The 24,543-nt window shown below is 44.6% G+C and overlaps 1 protein-coding gene across 1 annotated transcript in view; it reads right to left on the reverse strand.

Moving 5' to 3' along the window:
* Positions 1-24,050, reverse strand: part of CLDN10 (claudin 10) — a gene marked incomplete at both ends in the record, with an annotated part of 64,185 nt that extends 40,135 nt beyond the window's left edge. The window contains one exon of the mRNA XM_082495064.1: positions 23,966-24,050. Coding sequence (XP_082351190.1) covers positions 23,966-24,035 — 70 coding nt within the window. The remainder of the gene's footprint in view (positions 1-23,965) is intronic.
* Positions 24,051-24,543: the final 493 nt, after the last annotated feature.

The following is a 24,543-nucleotide window of genomic DNA, read 5'->3' on the forward strand; positions in this document are numbered from 1 at the left end:
CTACTTCAAAAGCACGTATGCTTGAGACTCAGTTTTAGATAAATTTTGTCATGAAAACCTCTGCTTGCTGATAACATCTCTGGCTTTACTTAAACATTATTTCTTTTAAGCTGTCTTACAACAAGAAGTAACCCTTAAAGTATTTATCCCTCTCCTTCATAGAGCTCAAACACCTCTCCAGATAAGGAATACATCTGAGAACTGATTTCACATTAAGACTTGATTGACGTTCAGGGCAATACCATAATTCACTGAATGGCCTTTAGAGGGAAGCAGATCCAAAGAATCCATGGAGAGAGCAAGAGGCAAGCGTTTTGCAAGAACAGACTGCCAGATCTTGGTAAACAAAATCCGAAGCTGAGACAAGTTGGCTTGTTCTTGATGTCCCTGTGTTGTACTGGGTGAGATTTGAACGTCCCTCACATTATTCGAGTCTGAAAGCTCTCATAGAGCAAAGGAAGCCAGGGCTGAGTTATCTTAATCTGCTAGTGTCAGGAGACCTTGCTGTTTTGTTATCTGGGGAGTCTTCCTTTAGCCTTCAAAAGCTGCCTTGAGAGTGGGACTTGGGGATGCCAGAGAACCACAGGAGCATCCAGGGCACTATGCGAGTGGTACTCATCAGGTCTGGAAAGAGGTACCTTCCTGTCCAACATTATAAGGCATGATTTGAAGTAAACCCGTGACCTGAAGCTTCCTGACTTCTGTCTGTTCTCCTGTGAGGGATCATGCAAAAATGTCATCTGCAAAGTACCTAGATACAGACTTAGAGCCAGAATCTTAAAGGGTGATTTTTAAATACTACATATTTGAAGGGCTGTGATATGTGTGACCTTATGATTTTACCTGTTTGAAGCATTCCTTTTACACTAAAAAGTGTTTTAAAGACAGACGATTACTTTAAAGATCTTTAAAGATCAGAAGTGGCAGCAAAATCCTCTGCCCTTGCTATGTCCTCTTTATGTCTCGGTGGCACCTTGATGGGGAAGGAATTCCCCAGTGGGTGTTTGATGAGTGCAGTGCGCCTGTGTGCCACGCTTCTGGCAGACCAGAGCTGTTGTTTCATGGGGAGAAGGCAGATGTCCTATAAATAGCCTGGAATGAGATAATGAGTTTGAAGCCGTCTTAGAGAAGTTCACGCAATTGTCAGTACACAGATACTTCTCTGTAAAGGAGGTCCAAGCAATGAGCTCTGGCTCCATCGGACCTCGGTTGCCAGTTGTACAGCTTCATGGCTCGGTTTGGGCCACACCAGCCGGCTCTCCCCAAGATACATCTGCTCTGGAGTGTGCCCTGAGTAATCCTGAACACCACTCGGGCCTGGTTTATTTTATGCCATAGATGGAGCCTTTACAGGCTCATGGAGGATTTGTAAATGGCAGAAGCCTGGAAAAGGACAAACAGGGCCAAACTTAAAAAAAATAAACCACAACAGAAACATCAAGGAATTAAAAATTCATACACCTAATACCAATTGTTGGATTTTTTTTTGAACAGTGAAATAAACTATTTGTAAGTACCTGTAAGACAATGAAGAGATGCATAACAGCCAGTACAGGTAAGTCACGTGAAATCAATGTAATTTATTTCCTGATATAGTAGAAGGCTTTCTGGGTAGGAAGCTGTACTTAAATGTTGTATACCTTGAGCTTTTTGCACTCAATAAAAATAATACGCAGTTTGCTGAAATGACCCTAAAGCAGGACCCCAAACAGCTGCTGAATCATCAGTGGCTTTCAGTCCTTCGTTAGCATGGGTAGCAAATAGGAACTTATTGCTGGCCAAGCTACAATGCCAGCTGTTGAAACGGCATGCATCTAAATTAAAGTATTCCCAGTTCTGCCACATTATTTGCAACAATATTTTGACTTGTGCTTAGCTCCCTGGCAGCCTCTGCCCTCTCTGCCTGCGGGTGCTGCCCTAGCTGACACACCTCGGTGCTCCCAATGAAGGCTCCTCCGGAGTTCCGAGGCTTACAAGAGGAGGTGCTAGCCCCCTTTTAAAGGAAATGTCATGCCCCAGACTTACACAAACCGAGGTTAGTTACATCAGTCTCGGTGTATACCTTTTCACAGATATTGCTGAGGGAAGCTATAAGCAGATTAACGAGTGCTAGGTGTAAGTTTAAACTTTAATCGCATATGTTAACATCCAAGGGTTATGCAAGACATCATTTCAAATGAAACGTGTAAACAACATTTGATAATGTTTTACATGTTGTGGAAACTTTACCGGGTTTGTATACTCTTACATGTCTTAGCCATAATTGGACTGAACATCCTAACAGAGTAATTTTAGGTTTTTACCGATGAACTTTTGAATCTCTAGAAATAGGAGTTAAATTCATAGGAAAAAAAAAGACAAACAAGGTTCACATTCTCAGGCATTTCAAGGACAAAAAGGATTATCAATTGTAAAAGCTCTCCTCTTTCCAAATAAGGTCCAGTTGAACATGCCAGCATAAAGAGTGAGAGGAACTGGAGAAAGAAGGAACACCTGTGCCTGGATAATGTGACACTGTCCTCTCCTTTTTGTCTGTAGGTGAGAAAGATTTGTTTTTCTGTGTGCACAGTAATTTGAGGATCCCAACATCAAAGTTTTAGACATGTTTATCCCAGAGGATCACATAAAAACTTTTAATCCTGCCACCAAGCCAATTCTTGATGCATTTACATAAAGTTCGTCCCCTAACAGTTGTTTCTTGGACCATAGTTTCAGCTGTAACGGGCTATATAAAAGCTTCTGTCATATACACGTTAATGGACAATAATAAATGAATTTTTAGCCCAGAAGCAAGACACAAACTCAAAGAAATCATCTGATTCTTCTTAAGTATATTGCAGAAGCTCGGATAAGTGACCAACTCATTCCTGCTCAGATGGTTAGGTCCAGACTGGTGCCTACATCAAAACCTGCTTCCTGTGCTCGCAGATTAATTTCTCCCAGCATGTTAAAAAAGAAGAGCACAATGTGAAATACACGAACTGTACCAAAGGGGAAAAAACAAATTGCTTTATGGGATGAAGATTTCAAATTATGCAATTAAGAGCCCATTATTGATGAGGACTGATATCTTTATCTCTTCCTAGGTTGTATCAACTGACAACCTTCTTGATCATTTTGGAGGGCCAACATGGGGAATCTCCTGTGCTGAAACTTTTTGCCTCCATGGTGGTTACTGAGAATCTGTACGATCAAGACGTCATTCTTTATCCAATTACATAAATGTTCCCTACATGTATTCTTCTCAGCCTCACATTTGGTGTTTGAATAGAGTAAAAGTTAGAGACATCTTTCTCCCAGGAAATCTCTGCCGTCTTATGTCCTCTCCTGAAGAAACTCTACTTATTTTAATCCAAACCCCCTCTTTAAAAGCATTATCTGTGTAAAATAGACTGGAGCTAAACAGTGAAACCATTTATGTGTTTAAATTGTTTCTTCCTTGAAAAACAGATAAATCAATTTGAAATATGACTTGTCTGAGTTGGTGAGTTGAGGTACCATTTGAATCTTTCTTGTACCGATACCAGAAAAGTATTCTGGTGCTGTCGCCAGCTCAGAAATCGTGAAACACTTCGAGAAAGTGGCCATGGGGTTCTACAGCTGAGTTTTTCTCTCTTTTCATAATTAGTCCCTTTTTCACAAAAGCACCTTCTCTTCACACCGACTGTGTTTTGCCCTAAGATGCACTAAGGCTTTGTGTGCAGCTCAAGAGCTGGAGAGGACTGGATCCAGTTTCCCATCTCCGATGCTCTGCTGCTGGTGGGCTGGCCTCTGCGTGGCACAGCAGAGGAAGGTGCCTTTGGCCATCCTGCGGGGGCTGCAGAGCAGGTGGGGGCTGCCGAGCCCCCGTCTGCTGCTGTCGCGGACGCAGTTTCCAATCCAATGATTACGCTGCGGCCAACGGTTCTGGCTCCCATCTCGTTTCTGGGCATGGTCTGACTGGAGATTTTGATCCTTTTCTTCAAGATGCTGAAGAATCATAAACAATAAAACATTTCAAAAGGAGAGCCAGGGTGATGTACCTTCTCGATTTTGACAGAAATGATTCCAAGCTGGGAAACGCAGCGGTGACTGGTGGAGTAACTCCCAGCTCCCTGGAGGAACAGCCTGACAAAAAGCCTACAGACCCCATCAATCCAAAGGATTTTTTCCTTTTGCTTTTCATGAAGCAGCGTGATCAAACAAGCTCGATCTTCTTCTTCTTCCACCTCTTTCTTCATCCTACTTTATAGCATAAACCTACCCGCTTCTTTTGAAGTTTGCTCCCCAGATTATAAACACTTTGGGACAGAGCTGTCTTTATGTTCTGTGTTTGCACAGTGCCAATCACAACATGTACTCCTAGAAGCCAATAATAATAATAATAAATAATAAGCATTTGTTCTGGTTTCAGTGGTTCCTGATAAGTGCAAACAGAGCACAATGTCTGTGTTTGGTTCCTCTGTGGAGCACTGCATGAAAGAGATATAATCCCTAAAATATGTGAATATAGCTGACCATCAGCAGAGCAATGAAAATATCTCATGACGCAGAATCAGATTCACAATGCCCTAAGCACCCTACGGAGCAACATTTTCCTTGTAGCCCTTATCAGTTCTAAAATCTGTGTGGTTTATGCTAATAATGAAAGTGGCACAGCCTTTCTGATGCAAATACAGCATTGACTTCGGTTTGATCCTTCAAGAGAAAGAACACAACATTATTGCTGCAATTAAAACGCAGATATGGAATTCAATAGTATGCAAGCTACCATAAAAGGGAAGTAATGTAAGTCAAACTATTAGCCACATTGCCAAATCTCAACAAAGCTCCTACATTTCCATGAGGAAATGTGAAATTCCTCTGCTCTGAGGATATTCCACCAAAGAATATACATCTGAAGCTTGTTCTCTAGTCTTTTTTCAGTGGAATTTGGTGAGTGTGCACAGAGGTGATAGCCTGTCCTTTACGTAAACACCTGCTGAATACAACATTAGTGAATAAATGTGACAAAGGCTGTTATTTTTAGGGTAAGTGCTACTAAGGGACTTGGTAAGTGAGGAATGTTTTTAGGTTTTGGGAGAGGTATCTCATGCAAACAAGTGCTCAGCAATGGAAAGGAGAAGAAATCCTACTTCTCAGAGACCTCTCTGTACTGCCTCTGTTAGGAATCCCATCATCAACCTGAGCTGAAATGCATTAATTGCGTTATTACTTGGGTATAAGTCATCCATACCCCAGCCATCCCTTTGTAGGGCTCCTTCCCTGGAGGACACAATCATCAGCTGCACTTGGCACAGGAAGGATCAGAGTAGGACAGAGGTGGCCACGGCTGTGCAGGAGGGGAGTGCCGGCACTGATGTAGGAAAGTGTGTGATGGGAGAGCAGGAGATTCACGTCAAAGCTGCGAGACTTGATGTGCTCAGGCCCTGCATCCCTTCCGGACTTGATTCCAGAGGCTTGGACGATCAAACCCAGTGAAAACTGCATCCTTGATGCACAAGGCCAGTTGGTGAGCTTACTTATCTCGCTTTAGGCACCCAAAGTGTAACAGTTTGGTCTGAGATAGCAGCTATTCGGAAACAAACACTAACTGGATAAGAAAAGCTTCCTCGCAACATCTGTAGCTTCCTCGACCCATTTAAAAGCAGGGCTTCTAACCTACACCGCTACAACCAATGGTCTCGTTCTCATGCCCTACTTCTCCCCTCCCAGGACCTGGGGCCTTTGCCAGACCAACAGGCACCTCAGGGAGTGGGGTAAGGACACTGGTAATAGAAGCAGCTTTTAAAAAGTATTTTGTATGAAAACAATGCTTAATATTTGAGGTAAACTTAAGGATAACTGGAATAACAATAAAGGTATCACTGTTATTATTTTGTCTGTATTTTAGGCCAAGCAAAATTTACAAGAGTTCAGGTTTTTTGGGTATTTTAGACTTAGGTATATTAAGGCAACGTGTTTGGGATAAGGCAGTTGGGTTGCTGGTATTACACTGTTTTTATTGTAGAATGTAATTTCTAGAAACTTATCCTGACATTTTCTTTTTAACAGTCTGAGTCTGGTGTAACTCCATCAAAATCTCTGGAGTTTCCCTGGCATCAAAACTGCAGTAATTTAGGAATGACTCAGGCTTTGAATTTCTTGGATTTTGCCAGTAGGAACTTGGAACCAGCAATTCAAAAATTACTTTTAATCGCATCCGGAGATCCCCATTTACTTTCAAAGATATAATCTTCGTCATCACATACTCTGGAACAGCACACTTGCATTCATGTTTAGAAGCTTAATTATGCATCAATTACATGGGGGAATTTTAAATAAGATTTGCTGATCCTTTTGTTTCATGGATTTGACTAAAACATTCTGTTTATTTTGGTATTGCTCTCATAGCTGGCATGACTGATTTATCTGATAACTAATTTATTTGACTCCAGCCAGAGATATACTGCCAAAATTTCAACAAAGGGCTCCTTTGGAAAGCGTTTATATTGTCTCAGTGCATTCTAACTATTAAAGACTTTATGAAAATGTCCATTGATTCCCAAAAGCTGCCTGGCAATGATAGAGCCTTAAACAACTGAGCTTAACCAGCCCTTCCTCTTGATCAGCCTTTTTGCCTGCTGTAACTACTTCTCCTCCAACCTGGTATCAATGAAGCACCTTTCAAGAAGGAGGGCATTACTCCTGCACAAGGAAAATGAGGGACAGCTTAACTCTGTGCGCACACACGCGCACACAGAGCTCGTTTTATGTAAAAGCTCGGTCAAAAGAACAAATGGCAGGCTTAGTTTTTGAAATAGCTGGTGTTATCTCTTGCATGAGTGAGATCCAGGCTGTCAGCGAATGCCCAGCAGAGACTTGTTTTCCTACTCATGCCCACCACTGCACTATGGCTAAAGTAGAACATAGATTCCATTGGGGCATCCAGGCTGTGGGGAAAGAGGGAGCGACAGGGCTTTGCACATCAAGGCCCGTTCGAGTCCTGGACAGCTGAAGGTCTATTGAATGAAGACTTAATAATGTGGGATGGAGAGGGGGTCCTCAGTCTGAGGTGACATTTTAAGGGCTGCAGTGCTCTACCCCTGCAGCAGCTTTGGATGAAAGCGTTGCTCCCTTTGGGCATGGACTTGGAGAAGGGAGACATATGAAATATGGGAAAATTAGCTGCAGGAGGAAAGGAGGAAATTGCTCTCTGTGTGCACTCTGGGTTGGATTGAAAGGTGTCCGTATAAATTATATCCGAGTGATCTGGAGTAGGATTCACCTGAAGGTATCTGCTGAGTCAGGGTGGGACTCAGTCAAACCCTGCCCAGTGTGTCTGTACCTTCACTAACCACCCATCTGCTTTACTGCCAACTGGCATGTCTATACTGCTCCTCTGACTTGGTGTAGATGTCTCCCAGGGACAGGATGGATCCTGTCCTAGAAGGGGACAGGATGCCCTGTCCCTGTTGACTATAAGGAGACCACAGTGTGACTAGCTCCTACACAGCATTTTACACCACAGAAGTCTAAAGTGCTCTGGAATAAATCCTAAACCTATCCTTGAGACCCAGGGCAGCAACTTTTAGCACCTCATCTGTGCCCAACTTCAGATGCCTGATAAAGCAGGACATCTTCTAGGTAGGAAGGAAGGAGAACCGTGTACCCACACCATTCAAGATTACTAATGTGTGACTGCCTGTTCTGTACACACGATTACAGTCTCATGGCAAATCTCAGCTGTTACAGGGGACATGAAGCTTATTGAAAGCATTGCCTCTCCCTGCCAGCGTTGCTTGACTCTTCCCTGAGCTGGCCATTAACTGCATGGTTTTTTTGTTCAGATTCCAGTCTAGATGCTGGAATGTTTGATACAGCTTGAGTACTTCGTGCATTTTGGCCTATATTGTCTCCCCTGCCTCCTCGGTTTCAGGCTGTTTCAGATATGTTAGGAAAGTATTGTTTGGCAGTGAAAACAGCATAGAGAAGTGAAATGGGATGAATGTGAATGTGCTGCCTTTGCTCAGGGCTGTAGATCTCTCAGCAATATTTAGGCCAGATCATGGGCGTCAAATATGTTACACAGAGATATGTGGTCTGCAAGCACCGAACAAAACACCTACAGACAAAAATTCAGACAAAAAGTAGGAAATGTATGTAAAAAAAGGCGCAAGAGGATTTAATACCAACCAACCTTTGCAGACCAGAAGTCCACTAAAAGAACTTTGTAGACCAAGGGCTACCAACAACTGGACCTTAGATACTTTATGAATTATATTTTCCGAATTACAGCTTTCCACCTAAGCAGGCTGCAAGGGGGAGTCCGAGAGAGAAGAGACAAGGACTTCAGGGGACACATTTCACTTCTGGCACCTAGAACGGACCAGGGCATATAAGACTGAGCTGACTCAGGTACTCACAGAGTAAACCAGCCACAGAGTAACAACATTAAGGTAGGGCTTAGATCTAGTCTGTCCGTAGACAGATGGTAAAGGGCAGTTGTTTTTAGGCTATAAAGCTAAAACTGGTAACAGTCTTTGTGGTAATTCAGGCTCACCATTTCCTGTGGTATTGCCACTGGACATGGGGAACTGATTATGCTCTTCCTGTTTGCAGCCACTTTTTACGTATTTGAAGGCTATTTTTGTGCCTACAGTTAGTCTGCTCTTCTTTAGACTAAACAGTCTTAACTCTTCCAGTCTTTCCTCATAGGTCATGTTTCATAAACTTGAGGGATTCTAGCTGCTCTTATCTGCGTGCTTTCCAAGTGCTGTGCATCTTGCTTCAAGTGCAGTACCCAAACTGGACACAGTACTGCAGCAGAGGCTTTGCTTGTGCCAAGCTGAAGCCATCTCACATCTCACAGACAAGCTCTTTTTATGAAGACTTGCTTTTCTTTTGCAACACAGTGCAATCTACATGTCACACATTGCCTGATCCCAACTGAGAGGATCCTGGATATTGGATTGATCCCTGCTGGTCCATCTACACAGACCCGATAGCTGACTAGGAGCTCGTGGAATTTTTTTTCTGTTTAATTTCCAGGAAGTTATATAGAAAGGAGAAGGTAGATATTTTGAGGCAAAGGAGGGGATAGATTATAAAAACTTAATGTTACTTGAGCAACAGTACCGGGTCAGACATAGCACTGTACTAATTTATGATCCCGTCTCTGCTAGTGGCATGATAGAGACAGTAAGGCTGCGAAGATGTTGAGAGAAAAGGGGAAAAAAAAAAGAAATAAAACCATTTAGAAAATATTGCTGTTGGTAGAATTGAGTGAAAGCAGATGTAACCCAGTGAACTTCAGACCTTCAAGTAATGTTATTTCTTTTGCTTACTGAGGAAAGTGAGCAATGCCAGTGAAAAAATCTCTGGCTCCAAAAATCACTTTGTATGACTCATGCATAATAGAAATTAATCTTGTTTGGAAACAGACTTTTACTCATCATTCCTTCTTCTTTTAAAGAGCTACTCAGGAGCCTTGCACACCTAAAATACACTTCTTTCTTCCTAGTGCCTCTCCCTTGTTCAGCAGTGCTTTCTCTTCAGTATTATGAACTACAACTATCACAGCTGCAGGGCTGTGTGGGCAAGCAGGGGCAACATGGACACAGACTTTTATTTGGAATGATCCACAGTGGTAAAACTGTAAAGTACTCAAATTCCTTAAATAAGAGCTCCCACTCATTCTTTTGATTAAAATGTTAGAATTTCTGGAAATGATCTAATTTCTCCCAGTTGAGCAGTTAGCTTGTGCTGAAATTGCAGAGAACTTGAGCCCAGGCCCTCCTGTACTGAAAGCAGTGACCAAATTGTCACCACCAGGTCAAGGCAGAGCCTTGCATCTCACAAGCTCACCTTCTGTTTTCCTAATGATCTGCTTTCCTTAAGCTGCCTGACGTATTTTGGGTGGCTGTGGCCTATGTGTTTTGTCAAGAGCTCTCTGCCTACCCGTGCCCCAGCTGTTGCACACCAGACCCACTTTCCTTGGCTGCAAGCATTTTAGCTCCTTGTAAACTGTTCTCCAGAAAGAGGAGCGCAAGAGAAAGCCGTTCCTGTCTCCCTGACTCTCCTTCCACCAGGGCAAGTCTGAATCTTGCTGTTGATCAAGTGCAAATTCTATCCGCTGGCCCAGTGTCCTGGTTTGAGTGACACAGGATTAATTTATCTTTCAGTAATTTTACTTTTCAGTAAGGTCTTTTCTAATGCTAGGGAAAACTGCATTTTTAGAAGACTCTAGTGTCTGAATTTGTGAAAATATTTACTTTATAGCCAGCTATGGTATGCCGGTTTCAAGGTCTCGGTGTTTTTGAGCTGGCCAGGTATGGGGATGAGGAAGAGAGCGAGCTGGACACTTGACCTAAGCTGCCAACAGGGTTATTTCATACCATGAACACCACATTCAGTATGAATTAGGAAGTTTGTGGATGAGTTTTTCCTTTTCTATGATGGCTGCTATCCTGAGAACTTCTTGCCCCTATGCCAAACCCCTGAGGCCTTCCGTTCCTCCCGAAGCCGTGGCGCTCAGTGTCCCACATTTGCTGTCCACTGCTGGGAGTGCACAGCTTCCTACTGAAAGAATTGGTATAATCCTGTGTATTTTATATTGGTCTCAGGATCAATATTGGTTCTTTAGTATTACTAATGTTAATTATTTAGTATTATTCTATTAAATCTGTTTATATTTCAACCCTCAGGTTTCCTTGGTTTTTTTCTGATTCCCCTTGCTAGGTGGGGAGGGGTCATTGGGTGACAGAATAATTGTCTAAACAACAATAAATTGTTGTGGGTTCTTCAAACCATAACACCCAGACAACCAGTCATGAATTACTCTGTCCCTACAGTAACCGGAGCAATCGCCACACTGCAGCACGACTAGCAAGAGACCATAGGAAGTGCTCAAACATTTGCATATTATTGCAAACATAAAAATAATAATAAAGTTCTGTGGGATGTGGGGTGGTGTGGAGCGTCTCTTATCAACAGGCTCCACAAAAGCTCCTTCTTTTGTTTATAAGGAACTGCAGACCAGAGATGCCTGGATTTGCAGACAGGAAGGGTGAGGGGGGAAAACACCCCCACTTGTTTTCTCCTTTGAGCAACAACATTTCTCTTAACCTTAACCAAAGAAGGTAGTGAAGCCACTTGGCAAACAGACTCACGTTAAGTACCTTGGCTGGAAAAGTTTATGCTTGTTCCTGCAACACACACAGTGTTCTGCTCTGTGTGTACCGAGGGGAGGGAGGGGAAGCACCAGCCACCCCTCGCAGTCCACCGCACCCCTGCGCTGCATGTCTGGGCAGGGCTTTGCCTGCAGACAGTAACTGCAGGGATGTGGGACTCAGCTGCCCGTTTCTCCTCCTGTCTCTCTCCCCACCCATGCCAAGCACAGCCCCTCAAGAGGGGGCCGCCACCACCGGCCAGGACAGGGGAGCTTCACTGCTCAGAAGGAAGTTAGCTGAGACATGGGTTGGGGGTGTCTGCACCCCCAGTGAAGCCCAGGCCGAAGTATGGCTGTGGCGGTGCCCGATGTCCTATCCACAGAGACCCAAATGGCCATTGACCCTTTGAAAGTGAGTCCTGTACCACAATCTGGAAGGCAGCCAAGAAGCACAGAGCTGGAGAAGCACAACCCCTTCACTCTCTGCTATACGCCTGCGCTGAATCTCACCATGTCCCACCGTGCTGTGTCTCATTTTCTTCAGGGGAAGGTGGCTCTACCATATGTGGCCTCCTTCTCCCTCAGGGACATGCTTCCAGCTCTGGATTATTTCTTTGCCTTTGACTGTTCCACCTTGTACTTCAGCTGGGCTCCCTGCACCTCCTGGAAGGACGTACCCATCTCAAATACCTACGCAGAGGCAGCGGTAATACGATGGTCCCTCTGCAGCCTGTGCTGCCAGACTCCAGTGTGGGCCAGAAACACAAGAGGAGCCCTGTGGTGGTCTCAGCCGGAGGTGCCCTTGGGGGAAAAGGGTTGAGGGAGAAAAGCAAAGAAGATGAAGGCCATGGAGTTGGCAAGAGATGTGCAGGAGGGCCGTGCCATGGGGAAGTGCTGGTGTTCACAGCACCATGGGCAGTGACCTCCCTAGCAGACCTCAGTGAGCAGTGCCAGCCCGCAGTGCTTGCCCAGACTCTGGGACCGTGGGGCAAGAAGCCCTGGCTGATGTCAGCTGCCTGGGATGGCTGCAAGTCTTTCTGACTCAGCAGGAATGGACCCAAATCCCGACCAGGGAGGAAAACAAATTTGCTGCCTTCCACTCATATCCTATCCCTGTCTGCGGTGGGTGCCCTGGTTTCAAAAGTTGAGGTCCAGGGCTCTGACTAGCACACAGGTGACTTCTCAGCTGGTGGGGCTTTTTGGTCAGGTCACATCACCTTGGGATTTCAACAAATCCTACCTCATCAGTACAGCCAATGTGAAGATTTTGTAGCCTAGCAAGATGACACCCAGCTCACCAGGAAAGCTGAAGAAGTTTTGGCTTTTGCATCAAAAGGATCTCTTTGCAGGGAGCTTTGGCCTGCATGGGGAGGCACTCATGAGGGCCAAAAGGTCTCCACCAAGACAAGCAAATAGGTCTGCTGGAAGGGGACCCGAGTCTTGCTGCGCATGGAGGGACAAGCGCTACTGCTACTTGAAAATGTTGAATTTCTGCAAAGATTAAATGCAAACCACGGAGTTTCTAGACAGAATATTAAATAATCCTGATATTGGAGGTTTTGTAATAGCCACTGAGTAAAGCAAAAACTACTTACGGCATTAATATGTTGAAAGGTGATGTAAATGAAAGTAAAATTGTCTATTGCATTGGTTTTGCCGGGATATAGTGGTATCATCTGTTTTGTAAGCTGGAATATTTCCATTAAAAATATGCTATGGAAAAGCCAGATGCCATTAACGATTTAGTTAATTAAATTACCTCTTTTCCCCACTTTGTGACATAACTACTTCTGTTCTTAACAAAAGGTGGCTGACTCAGGGCCCCGGCATGTGGTATGATGCTCGCTTGGGATGAGATACCAGCCTGGGGCAGCAGCTTGGGCTCGTGGTGGGCTTGCAGTGGAGAAGCTGTCTACATTTCCGGAGAGTCCTGTTCTCCTGGTCACCCTATTAAACACTGCACTGTGATACGGTCAGTGAGTCACTTTCACTGTTTCTTAGTGGCTGGGGTTTGGTTTTTGCTTTTGCTGCTTACAGGATGAAATGTCAATAGAAAGGCTTTTATGTGACATTCTGTGTTATTGTTTAGAAATTCATTTGTGAAGAAGGAAAAGGCAGTTTCCAAATAACAGAAGATTTTGGCGGATTTCCATCTGCAGCGGAAATTTAGAACTTCTGAGCTCTCATTTCCTTTGGAAATATGATTCAGTGTGCATTACCCCAAACACATTTACTGTGTAAGAGAATATAAAGTTGAAACACATCTTTGTGTCTGACTGCAGAAAAGTAGCCTCACATATTAGCTGGATACAAAAATAATAGCAAATATAAAAATTGGTGGAGTATACCTGGTAGAAAACCAGTATATATTACTATGAAAGAAAATTCAGGAGAATCTTCAAGTATTCAGTTTTGCTTCTCATTTTTACTATCAGGTTATATAATTGCACTCTTTCAGATACCAGTAGAGTCTGTAATTATCTTTTGGGAAAATAAGAGGCTAGCAGGGAAATTTTGGAGTCTAACCTAAAATAATCTTATAAAACATGATTAATGACATATCCAGTTGATGGTGTATAGTATTACAATCTGCCACATGGAAGTCTTGATTTACAGAAAACTGTTCAATAGTACAACATAAATCTTAGCTCAGGATGTAGAATTTAAAAATTCTGTCTTTAAGCAGGTTAATCCTGAGGACGTGTTTTACTAGAGCTTGGTTAATTACCTCCAGACTAACATACATCTTCTTTAGAAAAGTTAACACAGTAGAAAAGAAACATGACTAAAGTGATCACATCAGCAGACTGTTGGGCATGGTCTTTACAAGTCTTCAATGCCTCTGCTTTTTTAACTGTTTCAGATCCTTTTTTAGAAATTTAAAGGGCGAATGTCTGGGTGACCAGTACAAGGTATTTCAGGTGAGAGATGAATGAGATGTTCTCAGGAGACTTTGCACGTGCCTGAATTTCAATATGTGCTTTGCCGAATTAAGACCATAAATGTTTAAGTTCTAGATTTTTTAATACTTGGGCAGGCAACAGTGTCTCCCAGCATCCCATAAAAGGTCACTGTAGGGGCAGAACAATAATCTGGCTTTCCATCTTTCTCTCCAGGCCAGCACATCCACTTATCCCCTGTCAGTCTTGTGCCTGGCATGAAGTAGGCATAAGGCCATCTTGTTCTAAGGGTCTATCCTATTTAGCAACCACCCTTGTTCTTGAGTGACCTCAGCTAGCTAAATGCCAGTTTGCAGGGTCTACACTAACAGATTCTGGCAGATGTGGTGTTGTTATCTGTGCCACCTCATCGAGTGACTCTTTTTCACATCTCTTGTTTTGTTTCCTTTGACCCTGGTTTCATGCCTTTTGGTTCATTTCTCTCTGACAGAAAGCATCCCCTGGAACAGAAAGACTTTGCTGGTTTATTATTAACAGTGAAACTAGTGCAGGTTTGAATGCTTGGTTTTGTGACTTGAATTTTGTTTCGAATACATGTGTGTTGTTTTTTTTTAAAAAGAAAAGTAATAAAATCCAGGAAGACTTTAATGACACAAACCCATTATTAAATCCTGAATACCATCAAAAGGGAGGTGCTGCTTCTTCACATCAATAGTGAAATGTCATAAGGCCCCTTTCCTTGCCAGGTACCCCGCCAGGTACATCTCATACGTTCAGCTTGGGACCCTTCTCAGATGCTCAGCTTCCAGGCCCCTGCCTCACCTCCTGCACCCCTGGCTGCTCCAACCCCATGCTAAGTTCAGCTGGTCAGCAGGTCTGTGAGGTGCTGCATGGCTGTGCTGGGCAATGGCCATGGACTGAGAGGCGTGGAGTGAGAAAAGAAAGTGGCCTTGCACATAACAGAGCCCTACTTTAAGGGACAGCCATCTGAGCTGGTATGGTCTCCCCCATGTTAGGAAATGCATCCCTGGAGAGGAAAGCCATGCAGGAGCCCCGGCCTTCAATGTCCTGTCTGTAGAGAGAAGATTGAGTGGATTGCAGGCATCTGCTGGGCACAGCCAGAGGTCCCTGACAGTACTGGCACCAGGACTGATTCAAGGAGTAAGCGCCCTGAAAATGTGGGAATGTGAAGCCCTCAGTAACACCCCTGGTAACACCTCTGCTCTGAGCATTTGATGTCATTTGAATGAGCGAAACACCCAAGATGATACATCAATCAGCCCCTAAACCACCAGAGTCCCACAGCACCCACTCCAGGGAAGGCTTATAGGGATAACCAGACACTGTAGGACTTCAAGCACGTGGGATATGGAGAGGAATCCCATGTGCACAGCTCTATTAAAATGGCTGCGCTCATCTGGCACCTTGCTTGACATTGCAAAACTATGTGTAAGTACCATGAGACATAGAATAACACCTTCATTGAGGGATTTAACACCCCTATTTTCTGTGTAGGGATTTGTTTTCTCTGCTAAATTGGCACTTAACTCACACTTGCCCAGCCAACTCCACCTGATAGCCACAGCAGAGATTTTTATCTACATATATTTTTTTCTCTGCAATTTCTCGCCTTACGACCATTGGCTACACTCCTTCCCCCATACCCATTCCCAAGCTATTTGTTGCTCAGCCTCTCTCCTCCCCCTTGCACCACTCCCCGAAACTGTCATAAGTGCTAGAAGGCTACAGATTTAAAATCTTAAATCTCAGCAGCGTGAATTCCAAAATCATCAGCTTTAATGATCTGTACTTCAGTCTCCTTCTCTCACCCATCCACCTACCACAGCTGGTTTTGCCTGGTCTCCTCTCCCCTCCTGCTGCAGGGACTTGTGAAAATGAAAGGGATTGTATCTCTGTAGCTTTGAATGAAGCTCTGGTTGCAGCACAACTGCTAAAAAGATTAGAAGAGGTACATTGGCCCTCAGTGCACGCTACAGGGAAGCTCCCCTCACCCACCTCAGTGCTCGCAAGGCAGACCAGGGTAAAAAACCTGTTTGAACAGAGGTATTTTAAGACATTGGCTGCATACCAATTACTGCTGAGTCCTATTCATTTTGTAGCACACTCTCCGCTGCTATGTAGGAGTAATCAAAGAAAGCTAAAAGCAAAGCAGAGATAACAATCTATCCTGGCGTGAGTATTAGAAGATGAAAGAGCTTTGTTATTAATGCCCCAATAACAAGATTTGCTTTCCCATCCTTGCACCAGCTGCATGGGAACCACGCTAGCAAATAGCAGCACTTTGCGCCTTCCAGATTTCCTCACTGGTTTTCTGCAAATGAAGACCACCTCTGGGGCGCTGTGGGCCAGGCAAAATCCATAAGGACAACTGAAGAGAAGCAGAAGCAGCATTACCCTTGTCCAGGTCTTGACAAAAGTGAAAAAGATCTCAGCACCGTAACCTCTGTCCTTGTACAGAGATGGGGAGAAGCACAAAAAGAGGACCACAGAGGTGCTGTCAAATTGGCAGGTGTAAACAAGAGCTAAAAAGGAGGGCTGGTCTGCAATGCCTTTTTTTTTTTTTTTTTCTGGAATTCTACGGATTTTAACGCAGTGTCAAAGTCTGTAGTTTGTAACCTGCCATCAGCTTCTCGTCCAAAACTGGCAGCTGGCTGTGAAAGCCTCCACCCTCTCTGTTTTCCAGCTGGCCCCATGCAGTCTAGTTCTGCAGTTCTTGGACTCCCTTTGTGTATCTTTCTGGCTGCAAATCAGCCCGTAGGCACACACTCTTTCCAGTCTGCCCCATAGCTCTGGACTATTCTGGTTCAAGTAATTGGACAGAGCCAGACAGTCTTCATAGTAAATAGCAGTAAAGAGTGATTCATTGTGGTTTAGATTCATGAATTTTCAGAGCTTATAGATTAAAATCTTGGAAACAAAGAGCTCGAAGGGAAAACAAAATTTGGCAGCAGGATTCCTTGTGAACCACTTCAGAATCTCTAACCTATGTTTCAGCTCTCAGATCCAAAAATCCATGTTTCTCAGAGTTGTCCTGCCTCTTGGGGGACTCCTAGGGTCTGGATGCTTCCTCTGTGACTGACCACCCACAGGGAGGCCCCGGGTTTTGCTCCGGATCTACTGCAAAGCTGCTGCTGGAGCTCCCTCGAGGAAAATCTCTTGGATACTTGGGAGTTAGCCTGCACCTGCTCCTTCAGTTCATATCTGGTCTGCCAGGGTCTGCGAGGTCAAATGTGGCTCTCTGCTTCATGAATGGCTCTGCTGCATAGGACTCAATTCCTTTCCTTACTTGAAACCACCCTAATAAGACCCGTTATGTCTCAGACTAACCCCTACCCAGGCTGAACTGTTTCATTTACTTTCTTCGTTCACTTTTGGGGATGGGGGTAGGGGAGAGGGTGAACAATGATATATAGTATATAACAGCTGGCAAAAACATTTGCTGTATATTATCATCACATCTCATGACCTCTAGTGCACTAACAGCTTCCTCAAGGGACCAAACATACATTTCAGTCTATCTGGCTTGAGTGGAGAGCAGACCCAGTCGTCTAACGTCAGAACGGAGGCCATCAGGTTGGAAAGAGACTTTCTACAATGGAGAGGCAAACCCTGAGAGCGGAAAAGCTTTCGTTACCAAGATTAAACACCCTATTTTTCTGCATACACAAAAGTCCCCATGCTGGAATCAGCATTTCAATCAGTCCAAACAGTGACCCTTCTGCCTGCTGAGGAATGGAGATTAATTTGGAATAAAGCCATAAAACTCTGAGAGGAATTCTGACCATGTCTCATGGTCACCATTCCCAAATTTGTGCTATTGATCCCAGTGTATATTTCTTTTTATGTTGATGCAACTTTGCCAATGCTGTTTTGACTTTTTTTTTTCTAAATCACCAAATCAATATTGTACCCATTGGGCAGAAAAACTTAACGGAGGGTTGGTGCAGTCTATTGACCACAAATCAACCATAACTCCTTTCAGTTAGCACTTTTCCTAGAAGGATTTGGGCTACAAAGATGATTAGGAGACTGGACCATCTTTCTTACAAGGAAAGGCTGAGGCACTTGGGTCTTTTTAGTCTAAAGAAAAGAAGACTGAGGGGGAATCTTATCAGTGCTTGTAAAAACTTAAAGGGAGGGTGCTAGGAGGATGGGAACAGTCTTTTTTCAGTGGTGCCCAGGGATAGGACAAGAGGTAATGGGCACAAACTTGAACATAGGAAGTTCCATCTTAACATGAGAAGGAACTTCTTTCCTTTGAGGGTGGCAGAGCACTGGCACAGGCTGCCCAGAGAGGTGGTGGATTCTCCCACACTGGAGACATTCAAAACCTGCCTGGACGCCGTCCTGTGCAACTTGCTGTAGGTGACCCTGCTCAGGCAGGGGGGTTGGACTAGATGATCTCCAGAGGTCCCTTCTGACCCTGACCATTCTGTGATCCTGTGATTCTGTGATTTGCTTGCTACAGAAAAGTTCTGAGACACAGACACAGTTCTAACCTCAATATCAGACCCTCATGACTGCCCGTTTGACTACCTGGACTATCCCTCAGCAGAGTCCTCTGTGGCTGGCCGTTAGCCTGAAGAAAACCTCCCTGATGGATTTCTCCCTTCCTGCTGGTGGCTGCAGCCACTGACCCTTGGCTGACGGCCCGGCTCTCTCCCCTTTCGACCTCCCAAAAGTACGCTCTGCGGCTGCTTGGCCGTGGCTCTGGGTGCAGTTAAACTACTGCTGTCCTGTTGGCCACTTGACCCGGGGCGAGCCGGGGGCGGAGGTACGCTGCCTTTCTGGGACGAGGGGGAGCTTCTTGCCCCCATCCGAGCGGCGCGGCAACCGCCCCCGGGCACGGCCCGCGCTTCCCCGGGGCCGCGCCTGCAGCACCATGGAGAGAGGAGCGCGCTCGCCTCCCGCGGGCGGCAGCGGGCAGCGGGCAGCGGGCAGGGGGCGGACAGCGGGCAGCGGGCAGCGGGCGACAGGCAACAGGCAGCGGGTGGGCAGCGGGCGGGCAGGGAGCGGGCAGCGGGCAGCAGCGGGCGGCAGACGGCAGGCAGCAGGTGGGCAGTAGGCGGGCAGGGAGCGGGTAGTGGGCAATGGGCAGGGAGCAGACAGCAGGCAGCAGGCAACGGGTGGCAGGCAGTAAGTGGGCAGCGGGTGGGCAGGGAGCAGGTAGTGGGCAACAGGCAGTGGGCGGCAGGCAGCAGGCAGTGGTGGGCAGCGGGTGGGCAGGGAGTGGTCAGCAGGCAATGGGCAGGGAGAAGATAGTGGGCAGCAGGCAATGGGTGGCAGGCAGTAAGTGGGCAGCAGGTGGGCAGTGGGAGGCAGCGAGCGAGGATCGAGCAGGCAACGGGTGGTGGGCAGCAACTGGTGGTGGGCAGTGGGCAACGGATGGGCAGTGGGCAGGCAGGGAGCAGGCAGCAGGCAACGGGCAGGGAGCAGGTAGTGGGCAACAGGCAGTGGGCAGCAGGCAGCAGGCAGCGGGTGGGCAGTGGGCGGGCAGAGAGTGGGCAGTGGGCAATGGGCAGGGAGCACGCAGGGAGTGGGCAGCAGGCAACAGGCAGAGGGCAGGTAGGGAGCGGGCAGTGAGCAGGCAGGGAGAGGGCAACAGGCAATGTGCAGTGGGCAATGGCAGGCGGGGCAGGGCATGGGGATCTGGCCGGTAGCGGGGACAGGAGCGCAGTCTCCAGCCCCAGCCCTCAACTCAGCCTGCCCCCATGTAACTTCACCTGTGACGGGTACAGAGCAGTGGCATTGGTCTCTGGGGGATTTAGCAGCAAGTTCCCTCCTCATAGGTTCAGGAGAAGCCTGGCCTTGTCTGCGGCACAGATATCTGACTGGCTCGTTGACGACCGGCTGCAATCAAATGGAGAGTGTGTTTTCCCTGGTAGGAAGTTTCTTTCTAGTGAGTGAAACTCTCATGTCAGTCCTTCCCTGCTCTGGGTTGAGAACTCTAAGAAAGTTGCAAGTGTCACCCCGAAGCGTGGCTGGAATTGCTCTCCACAGTCAGAGGAATTCAAATGGTCTTCAACTAAGCACGGCTGCTCCGGGTACAGGTGCTGCAACAGTAGTTGCCTTCTTTCAGCTTCTTTCCAACCCTTAGCTGCATTACAGTGGCAGCTTCATGAAAGGGCAGCTCTGAATCTGTCAGCCGATGTGACCCAGATCACCTGGGCATTGCCCTTTCCATGTTGGCTACTGTCAGGATAGCACTACTTGCCCCACCCGGCTCCATCAAAACAAGCACTGGAAAGACTAAGAGATGCCAGCAGAAGAACTTAGGCTCAAACAAGCAAAGGTCCAAGGAAGAACATTTCTTCCACTTGCTGGTACACCTCCCTGGATGCATGGCATGGAAAACCAGAGAGTGCAGAGGAGTCATGAAACAGCGCCCTAGGCTAGGCATGCCAAATGCTAAACTAATTGTTTGAAGAAGCCCAGTAGCTGCCCTGACTGACTAGGGAAGTGTCATAATACAGTTTGCTAGTTACACTTCTGTCTTTTATGTGAATGAAACAGCTCTCTGTAGCATCACCAAAACCCAAATACTTAAATAAGGTGTCTAAGCCGTGCTAGACAACTAAAAGTTAGCTCTCGTCAAATCTGGATAATTCTGGGATTGTAAGAATTCAGGATGATAAACATGAAAGGAATGAGAAGAGAGGTAACTACTGCCTGAGGAGCACTGAGGAGTTAGCAGAAGACAGGGTGGGTGGAAACTCTGCCATAAGAAGTCAGTATCTTTCTGGAGTCCATGACAGCTCTGACTCCAGTGGAGTCAGGAGCTTTAGTTCCAGGCTCACCCTGTGAAGGGTTTTTGTGGGTCTTTCTTACTGATAAGGACTGAGAGTTTAATCAGAGGTTAGTGGGTTTGTTAAACCATATTGTCTCTCTGCTAATTTTAATTTCTGGCATTTGTTGACTGTGTGAGTTTATGCCTGTGTGTAATGGTTTTGATCACATAATTTCCATGAGTATATCTGGTGCACTGATAATCATAATCAAGTTAACTGAAGAGACAAAATTCCCAGATAATATTTAGCTTGAAGCTCGCTGTATTCGTGTCAGATCTGATGAATGACTTTGTTGCATACTTCTCCCAAAACAGTTGATTTGATAAAAGATACTGCTTCTTCCCACAAACATTGCCTTAAATGACTGTAGTTACAACAATATTCTATTTGTGTCACCATAAATACATCGTCCTCCTCCAGGATCTTTAATCTGAATGTTTCAGTCACTGCAGTAGAGTACACTGCGGTTGTACATGTGAATGTACACGTACATTTGGCAACAGCCCAGCTAGCTTGGATACTGTTAGCAGTGGGGCTGCGCTAACCCAGACTTCCAGAAACATGAACCCCTCAAGATCTGTAGGTGGGCTGGGTTGCAGAAGCTGAGCTCTTGTTGCCTTGGCTATGCTCCTATCAGCACAACGAGTCTTTAGCTGGAAGTCAGTTCTGGTATTCTACATATGGCAAATATGTAGAATGCAATATGTATTCTACATATTGCGAATGACCGCAGGGTAATCCTGCTCAGAGAAAAACCTCTGGAGTCTGTTTTTTGTTTACTATGAATTAAATAGGAAAAATAAAAATCTTTAAATTTCACAAAGCTTATGTAGAAGCAAAATCCCCCCGAAAGTACAATCAAAACTTTAATGATAAAATGCATCTGCTTTGGAGTAGAAGTTACACGTTTTTTACTGCTAATACTTTCTGGGAGGGAACCCAAAGATTGATAGGTAGGGAATGGAGCGAGGGGCTTGTGTAACAGAGTTATCTTTGGCTATAGGACAAATTGCAAATAGATTCCATAAAATAATTAAGGTGCAGAAGAAAAAGTTATATTGCAGCCTATCCTGACGTCAGTACGCCAATAATGATGATATATTGAAGCTCTGAGGACAGAGATGGGAGTTCATTACTTTAGTCTGAGCGTTTTATTGTTTTACAATGTAGGACAGAGTGAGAGTGCAAAGCTCTCTCCCTGTTGAACTCTTGTTTTCCTTGGATTACCAGGAGTTTATGTTTAGCAGGTTTTCCAAACAAAATACCTCACTCTTTCCCAGTAGTGTTTCTGCTACATGTAACATTACCCTTTGCTGGTGTCTGCACTGGCAGGTTAAAATTAGATTTCCTAAATGTCAGTACAGCAGTTTGCTACTCTCTTACTTTAACAAGAGCGTGCTATTTTAATTTGTTGTGAATTTCTTTGTCTATGTTACTCTAAACAGCAAATAAGCAAAATCTTAATCAGATGCTTAAGTACATATTTAAAGGAAGCACGCATAATGATGCATATTTTGTTTATTCAAGTTTCAATCTGCCATTGATCGAAAGAATAGTAAGAATACAAAGCGGCAAATGGATTAAAGCTGATTATTCTGAAAGCAGCTTTTGTACTACTAGTAATAGCAATAATGGTAGTTTCTAGTTACTGAAGTACTTTGCATTTGCTTTAAACAAATTTGATCATATGTGCCTGAGAAGTGTTGATTTTTTTTTTCTTTAAATCTTGGCAGAAATAATGCGTAAATGGTGATTTGCAAAGATATAATATTCGCTTTTAAAGCATATGTGTGAGTTTCTATGCCTTTTAAGCCATTTTTGATGAGCCGCATTCTTTAAAAGAAGTAAAACTATTCTTATCCATTCACATCCCTCACGTGCAATTTGTGATTGAGCAGGGCATGATAAAATGTGTACAAAAATGATGGAGAGTTTTATCTCAAAGTCTTCTATATGTGTAAAACTTGATCTGTATGTCCCAGCGTGCAGTCTGATGTGGCAGGGGCATGAGAGGCAAGAAAGGGTATGGATCTGTAACATCCCCACATTTCCGTGTGCGTGCAAGGCATGTCTATGACCCTGTTTATGTAGTATGGTAACAACCATGCAATGGTACATTTTATGTCTCATTCAACCACTGGCTGTTTACATCTTACAATTGTGCTTCTTTCCGGTCCCATAAAAGCTTTGGAAGACTGGTTCTGTCTAGTCTGAGTTTCTTTTCTGCTTCCCTAAAAAAACAGTGTCTCAGCCCATTTTTTCCTACTCTAGCCGGACTCCATCTTGGTTGTGTGCTACCCCCATCCAGGAGAGAGCAGTCCCTCTGCCCTTGCCCTCGTGAGTGCTTACACACAGTTTCACTGAAAACACTGTCTTGCCTACTCTGGCTTAACAACAAACAGAAAACAAACCTCTTCATTTACTGCTTGACACACAGAGCAAAACAGAAAACACATTGAGTAGTAAACTTTTAGTTAGTCCCCGTCTCGGAGAAAACCTGTTCCTGACATAGAGCCTGTTTGGTTTTGTGCTCTGGTAGATGGCTTCCAAATCTAAAGCTTTCCATAAAAATGGACACTCTGAAACAGCACACCTTTGATCTTTAAAGTTAAAATATTAGCCTGTGATACAGCAAGTATATACACATGCACTTTATTCCCAGCATATGAATATTTGGATAGTATTCATGGACACGGTTCTTTGCAATATAATTTCCTTAGATACTAAAAAGAGTACTGATAACTGTCACAGACCTTGCTATCTTTCCTCCTCTTCCCATCCAGTAAGCAGGATGCTTATTTTTGCATGGAAATTAGAGCTGGAAGACAGTTTAGTCCATCTCTCTGCTAACAGTCGTTTGTTACTGATAGTGTATTTACTGGAACTTTGTCCAGTATACTTATCGCATATTACCAACCACAGAGTAGAGCTTACTGTCTTTCTTGGAACACATATCATCCCTAAAAAGTTGTTTCTGATACTCTGCCTACAATATCCTTTACTTATATTCATCACAATGCTTTAATCATAATCTCTTGCACAAGCCAAAATAATCTTTTTCTCCTCAGGCTCACATCTCGCAATACACACAGCTCTCCATATGTTCCAGTTAAATTACAGTTCCTTACCTTCTACTTTGAAGATAGTAAGGTGAGGTCTGCAGTGAAAAGCACCCAGCGCGTTGCCGGCACAGTTCATCCAAAGACCCTGGAAAACCCAGGTTGCAGTGATAACAGATGATGCTCGACTGGTGACTTTCCACTCATTCGATGCAGTAGCAGCAATAGCAGCTCCCAGCCCACAGAAGCAAAATATGAAAGCTATAATCTGTATTCCTAGCATGTTTCTCTGTACCCCAGGGACTTAGTAATGCCACTGCGCGGAGAGAAAAGTACTTTAGTCATGTGAGTAAGCAAAAAGGCATAACATAAGCAAATTATACTTGAACAAGTTCAGTAACACTTGCTACAGAAAGTTAATGTAGCTGAAAGAAATTGTCATGCTTGAGTGATTTAAGAAAGGCCTTAGGCATTACAAATGTTTAGAAAAAAAGACAAGGTACGCCTTTATGGGAGCTAATTACTAGTACTTACTTACTAATTTCTAATTGTAAAAATTAATGGAAATTTTTAAATATTTTTTTCAATTAAGATATTCCAGTTAATGCTTAATTTTTAGTTAATTGGAAACTTACAACCATTGCATC

Source organism: Vanellus vanellus (genome assembly GCF_965231255.1).
Source record: "Vanellus vanellus genome assembly, chromosome: 1".
NCBI lineage: Eukaryota > Metazoa > Chordata > Aves > Charadriiformes > Charadriidae > Vanellus > Vanellus vanellus.